Source organism: Typopeltis vanoorti, chromosome 11, assembly GCF_054136105.1.
Source record: "Typopeltis vanoorti isolate ZY-2024b chromosome 11, IOZ_Tvanoo_1.0, whole genome shotgun sequence".
Lineage (NCBI taxonomy): Eukaryota > Metazoa > Arthropoda > Arachnida > Uropygi > Thelyphonidae > Typopeltis > Typopeltis vanoorti.
The window spans coordinates 125,557,825-125,565,242 of NC_143559.1; the positions used below are offsets into that span (position 1 = coordinate 125,557,825).

The 7,418-nt window shown below is 34.9% G+C and overlaps 1 protein-coding gene across 1 annotated transcript in view; it reads right to left on the reverse strand.

Moving 5' to 3' along the window:
- The window catches only part of LOC150102026 (transcription elongation factor SPT4-A-like), a 34,485-nt gene extending 27,336 nt beyond the window's left edge, over nucleotides 1–7,149 (reverse strand). Inside the window, exons 1-2 of the mRNA XM_090400690.1 lie at nucleotides 7,018–7,149; nucleotides 1,427–1,533 (exon numbers count right to left, since the gene is read on the reverse strand). Of these exons, the coding sequence (XP_090256816.1) occupies nucleotides 1,427–1,533; nucleotides 7,018–7,086 (176 nt within the window). The 5' untranslated portion in view covers nucleotides 7,087–7,149. The remainder of the gene's footprint in view (nucleotides 1–1,426; nucleotides 1,534–7,017) is intronic.
- Nucleotides 7,150–7,418: the final 269 nt, after the last annotated feature.

The following is a 7,418-nucleotide window of genomic DNA, read 5'->3' on the forward strand; positions in this document are numbered from 1 at the left end:
AAACCAATTTTAACTTATGGATCTGAGAGCTGGGTTAGAAATAAAAGATCTATTTAATACTTGTTTTCTCTCTTTTTCCAACATAGTGACCAATTAGGACTTTAGTTCCTTGGGTTGCCTATTACAATTTTCATGTACTGTGATAAACCTGTTATGCTCTGAAGATGCTGAATAATACCAGCAGAAATATCAGCTAATAAGTTAATAAATATTATTTTCTTATTCTGTGTTGTAATCAATATCATGAAAATAAATTAATGTGTACTGCCTTTCCACATATTATTTTACTCAATGATTGCAACCCTTAATTTTTCAAGAAATACCTGATTATTTAGGAGTAAATAACCAAGTTTATAAAATTACTTGATAACCCTAATATAATATACATTATTCCCAAGGTAAAAAAAATTATTTACACACACACACACACACACACATATATATATATGTATGTATGTATATATATATGTATGTATGTATATAAAACAGCAAAAACGTTCTCTGGAATTTGTGTTTGCCTGTTTATCTAATTTCATGTTAATATTCATTTTGACTTTCTTTCATGCTGGTCATCCTTCTCATCCTTGCTTGTACCTTGCTGAATGACATATCACTTAGAAAGATAACATAAGTGAAAAAAATTTTTGATTTTGATTTTATTTTGACAAAAAAAAAAAAAAAATGGTTTGAGGAGTATAACTAGAAACAACAAATTTGTCTGGATGCATTACAAGAAAATAGTTGTTCTGGATTTACAGTCAAAGAAACTAAGACAAAGAGGCTAGTGCATTATGTCTTTAAACTGGATATTTCTGGCTGGTTTGCATACAAGAAGAGGATATGACTAATACAGATGAATGGAATGGTTAGGTCAAAACAACTATAGGAATACTTTCATGATGAAATTTAAAACACTAGATAAGAATAAAGAGTGTATAAAACTTCTTTGGGAAATAGGAAAACAGAATTAGTGCTGTCCAACCTCCATACCAGATATAAACTGATATAAAGCATTTACTTTATATCAGTATAAAGTACTGATGTAACAAGAAAAAAGCCATATTTTTATCTTGTTACAATGACATTTGCAATAAATGCAACAAATTAAGGGAACAACTATTGAAAAAAATAATTTCAATAAAACTTTAGTAAATTATTATTTCACTTTCACTAGACTGAATCAGTGTCTTAATTCTTTTTTTTTTCTTTTCATATCACAGCTGAAAAAAAAATATACAGAAAACTAAACAACCTGTAAAAAATTTTAAAAAGTTACACAGATGTGTATGTGCATGAATTATTTCATTATGTTTGCAGATATAAAATTTAATGAATTGAAGATGGATATTTAGCATTCTTAAACAAAAACATGTCATGGAATTTTTTTTGCTCTTTACAAATATATCAAAAGAATAAAAACACTTACCCATCAAAGTTGGAGCTTGTGCAGTCATAAACCATATCTCTATTATTTTTCATTCCTAAATACTCATCACAGTTATCACAGCCATCAAATTCAAACTGTTCAAATGTCTGAAATGGAAAGATTTCTCATTATTCTATGCTTAATAATTAAGCCTATTGCACTTGGGTGCTCACTTTTCACCTATTTAATTGAGAAGTGGCATAACTATTTAACACTAGTATATTATTATTACGTGACACCTCCAGGGAGTCCAAAGACTCATCGAGGGAGGGCACCTACTCTACAACTCTCCATCACCACCACTCAAATCCACCAACTACAACTAACTGTAACTACACCAACACCATATATTGCCCATCACCACCACTCAAATCCACCAACTACAACTAACTGTAACTACACCAACACCATATATTGCCCATCACCACCACTACTAGTATTTCCACATATTATTAAAAAATTTATGGAACCTACGTCTAATGGGAATAAAGTTACAATACCCATTTGACATTTCACTATTAAAGAGAACCACTACAGACTGCATTTACTTGTAATTCTGGAATTATGTGACTACAGAAATAGCACCAAGGAGGAGGGGGGGAAAGTCATGGTAAATAGTTTTACCATGATTTTTTTTTTTTTTCCCTCTTTTCTTCTTCTCTGTGGTCCATATGTGGCTTGAATAGGAAATTCTCCATGTAGAAAGATTTTTGCAGTGTCTGCAACAGCAGTTGAAAGCTTACATGAGTAATTATGAATGCAAAGTAACCATTAAAGCCCAACAATAAGTGTAGTTATCAACAGGCACTCTGTTGCATGAGCAACCAGTTTATTTTGATGTATATGCTTGTAACCTAGCACACACAAGATAAGGACAGATACTGATTCAATTATCTGGAAACTTTGGACAAAGCATTCAAATTCTCTTTGTATTTGAAACAGCCATAATATCACTTCAAGGGAAGGAAATTATACAATTTCTATATTTAGGAATTTAGATAAATAAAAAATAAAATTTTTTATTTATCTAAATAAATAAAACTCTAAACTCTACCACTAAGCTACACCCCCCCCCTTGAGTGTGTGTGTGTGGGGGGGGGTGTAGCTTAGTGGTAGAGTGTTCGCTTTGCATGTAAAAGACCCCAGGTGTGATCTCCAGCACCTCCAGATATAATTTTGGGTTACAAAGTTTAGTTGATAGACAGAAAAGAGGAGACATAATAGAAACTTTTAAGATATTAAAAGGGATTTCATAAAATTGATGCAAGTAAAATTTTTCAATATATGACAAATAGAGAACTATGGGCCATCCATGGAAATTGTGTGAGTGTGGTTAATAGGAATGTACAGACCAAATTTTTTACTTGGAGAGTGGTGAGTGAGTGGAATGGATTGCCAGAATTGGTTGTGAGTTCCCTGACAGTAAATAGCTTCAAGGAGAGGTATAATAGGATTTGTGTGTTGGATGGTTGATTTGGGTTTCCCATGATGAATCTCCATAATGCCATAAAATAATCATCATCTTCTCCCTGCTATGTGTTAGGCCTACTGGCCTGTTACAGGGCTCTCTTAAACCCTTCTAAATCATACCCGTCCTGAGGATAAGGTGACTAGCCCTATGCCTCTTGGTATATTCTATGGCTGTAGCTACATGTGTTCACAGGGCCGATTTGCCTGCTTGTGGGAGAAAAGCCCTGCTGTTCACACCAAAGACCGGCTAACTTGGCTATGTCTGAGAAAGATCCTTAAACTCCTCACATCAGCGATGGGAATCGAACCCAGGACGCTCCTTTCCCAGGCATATGGTTGTGAAGCACAAATAGCCACTAGGCTAACTGTGCACCATAAAATAATATTTTAAAATAGGATGAAGTAGGAACAAAGAAAGTGAACAGGAGAGAACTAATATCTACAGCAAAAGAGAACAGAAATTTTTGGAACCTGAAGTGCTTGAATGCAATACACATAAACCTGGAACTTCAAGCTTCTGATAAGTGTGGGGGCAGTGATCTCACCCAAGGGAATGAAATTATCTCCTGCCTACATGTCCAAAGTGAGATTCAAAAAAGGTTTGTTTGGTCTCTAGAGCAGTTGCTGAATATGTAAAAAAATAAATATAGAAAAAAAAAATCTCCTATTCAAATTTCACTTTATTATTTCAGGATTCCTTTCAAGGAATTCCTAGTAGTCAATGCTGTTGACCAGTTTAAATACAACATGCTAATATTTCTGTAGTAAGTTATGTAGGTATTATATTTTCTTTTCTTTTTGTGAGAGATTTGCATCTCTCACAAAAACATTTTGAATATAGTTTAGCGCCTGTGAAAACATTCGAAATCAAGTTTTATTTTATGTTTAAAGTCTTGTTAATATGCTTACATACTACATCAATGACTAGTGTACTATACTATAAAATGAAGTGTAATAAATCTGACAAAGGTTAAATCAGATTTTGAGAGAAAATTTGCTGAGCAGGCTAAGCAATGGGTATCAAGACTTTATAAATGAATTTTATGAAGATAAAAGTCCTCTACGTAGCAAGTAAGAGAAAGACTGATTATGGAAAAATAACTTGACTCATGGCTGTTAGTAAGAAAGTGACAGAAACAGAAGAATTAGATCAGTTACTAAATGATCACTCTGCAAGGGTATAACATCCAAGTTGTGACTTTGCAGTTACTTACGTTAGAGATTGATGTGAGAATTGAAGCATATGAACTGATTGCACTCACTAGATTGAAAAATATCGACATGAATACAGCAGTGGACCTGAACGGTATGTCAGCTTGTGTGCTATGAGAATGTGCAAGTGGACAAAGTGGTTTAATTTAAATCTCGGCTCTAGCAAGGTTCCAAGGGAGTCGAAAGAGGGTGAGATAGTTCCATTACATAAAAGTGTCTCCGAAACAGAAGTAGCAAATTACAGACCAATTAGTATCTCTGGAGTGGTTAAAGTTGAAAAAGTTGGTTAAAAGTAAAATTCAGGAATGGGTAGATAGGAATATAATACTCTATAGGGGACAACATGGTTTGGTAAAATGGAGGTCCTGCCTCAGCAATTCATTCACATTTTATAAAAAGGTGACAACAGAATTGGATAAAAGAAATGGCTACACTATGATATGGATGTACTTTGTAAAGGCATTTGACAGAATACTACATGGCCAATTATTACATAAGTTGGAGCAAATGAGAATAGATATGAGGTTGGTGGCATGGATAGTGGGGTGGCTGATAGACAAAGAGTGGTGTATGGTTGAGTGGAATCAAGGCGAATGAGGGTGACTAGTGGAGTACCCCAGGGCTCTGTACTAGGACTACTATTCTTTAATTTGTACATTAATGATATAGTGGATTTGAAGGGGGGAATATTCAGTGAATGGCTAATGATGTAAAACTGGGAAGGCAGGGGAATAGTTGATAAAAGTGATATAGATATATTGCAGGATGACTTAAATAAATTGGCAGTGTGTGCAAAGGACAATAGCTGTCAATTTAATGTTGTAAAATGTAAGGTAATACGCTTTGGGATGAAAAGGTTATATACTCCGTATCATATTGATGATGCTAGGGATCTGGGGAATGATGAATAGAGATTTGAAATTCAGATGACATATTGCAAAAGCTGGCAAAATAGCTCAGAGCATCATTTGGATGTTGAAGAATACATTGACAAGTAAAAAAATAGAGAGGCTACGATTCAGCTAGCTGTTGACCATTGTGCACAGATTTGGTCACCTGTAGGTGACTGGGAGGTGTTGGTGATGATTCAGAGATGAGTGACCAAGCTCATAATAGGCCTGTGGTATGTTCCTTATGAGGATAGAAGGTGTGTAGGTTGCTGAGTTTAGCTAACTACCAGAGAGAAGATATGATAGCAACTTAAAGGGATTCTATAAGACAAGAAATTTTTCAATATATAGGGAGTAGGGGAGAAAACAAGGGGTCACACTTGGAAGTTGTCTAAGAGTGTGGTTAGCAATGGTGTGCAGACTAGGTTCTTTATTTGAAGAGTGGTGAATGAATGAATTGGACTGCCAGAGGTGGTTGTGAGCACCCCAACAGTGAATAAGTTTAAAGAGATGTGTGATACATATTGTGTTAATGAATAGGGTGGGACTCCTGTAATGAGGCTTTTGACTCCATGGAGTACATGTATATATAAATAATAATAATCCAAAGTAAACCATACATGATTAAGATGGTAAATGTATTATTAATTGGCATATAATTAAATATAAAATATCGATTCCTTATGTAACTAAGGTATTATTTTACATTATCACAGAAAGTATACCCTGCCTGCAACACATCTATCATATTGAAAGTTAAACTTGCATGATTAGCATTCACAACATATTCAAGCATTGCATTCTGCTCATCCACCACTTTACATTAAAAATACTCCTTACTCTCTTATTCACCATTCCTTTGGTGAATTTTTTTTCTCCTTCCTTTTTGCTAACATTCCACAGTACTTAAATAATTTTTATCAATCATCTCTGCACTCTCTCTCCAAAGTATCTCCATCCCTTCCAAATTTAATTGATGACCAGATTTGAGCAAGGCAATCTAAATGTGACCTGATCATGCCCTTTTAATTTAATTTATTCATGTGCCCCCCCCCCCCCCCCCCCCCCAATTACTCAACTGTCCCTTAGGACTGGTTGAGCCCTCTTAGTGAGGGATTAAGTATCTATTTATGACTGTAAATCCATGTGTGTGTTCACAGGGTTGGGGTTTTCTTGTTCTGAGGGATGAAAAACCCGAGAGTTTCTGGGTGAAAAAACCTTCTACCTCCATATGACACCGGCTAACTCACCTTTAGTCGAAAAAGACCAGATAAAGGTTCTTCGTCATGGACGGCAATCGAACCCAGGTCTTTCTGACCAAAGGGCTTCGTCTATACCAACTGAGCTATCATGGCAATTATTATGTGACACCTCCAGGGAGTCCAAAGACTCATCGAGGGAGAGTGTGCCAACAGCATCGAATGATTGATCCCCTTCCAACCTGAAAAAATTCAGTATGCTGCTCAATTTCGCTATGTGCGTATACATATTATATATAATTTCCTTAGTTTTTTCATATAAACCAATTGGAAAGAGAAGGCCGGGTAGACCTAAAAAAAAAAAAAAAGCATAATGACACCGGAATAGACCAATATGGTCTACATTCGCAATTAGCGTTATGATGATGAGTTGTTTTACATGCGATGTGGAACATTATATTCTGCAATTCCTTACATTTTATCGAGTAGAAATGCCTGAGGAACATTATCTAGAAGACGAGACTTTTCAGAGACTGGTTCTTGTAGATTATCCTTCTGCCGCTTAGAAATGCATTCGACGATGACAAGTCCTTGAATTCCATAGAGATGTCACTTGATATATAATTTATCGATACACGACATACTTTGTCTGATCACGTAACATTTAATTTAATGCGTCTGAGCAGTTTTGACGAAAAGGTTTATCTCCCTCGATGAGTCTTTGGACTCCCTGGAGGTGTCAAATAATAAAATAATAATAATGAACATTTCAGAAAAAGAAAATGATCTTTCTGGAATGTTCACTTTATACAAAACATACCTTTATCATGGAACATAACAAACACGCTCTAAGATTCCGAAGATCTTTCGGTATACTTTCTAAAGACATTACGAAAATATAAAAGCAACTTATTATAGCATAGAAAGAAGGATACGCTAAATGCGCCCTCTAAAACAAAACTCCGTTACTTGAGATTCCGAAAAACATCAAATATTTGTATGAATTATTACAGTTTTAATTATAAACACAGCTTAGGTTAAATTATAGTTGCTGATTTAAAATAATTTTTTTCAAGAGCTTTTCTTTTACATTCGATTCCTGAGTTATTGATCTTTAGTTCAAAACAGCACGACAGTTGTTTTCGTGGTAAAAAGTTTTTTTGCCAGCAAAGTTTGATCGATTGGTAGAGCCTCTGCTACTAATGGCTTGCAAAAGTTAAG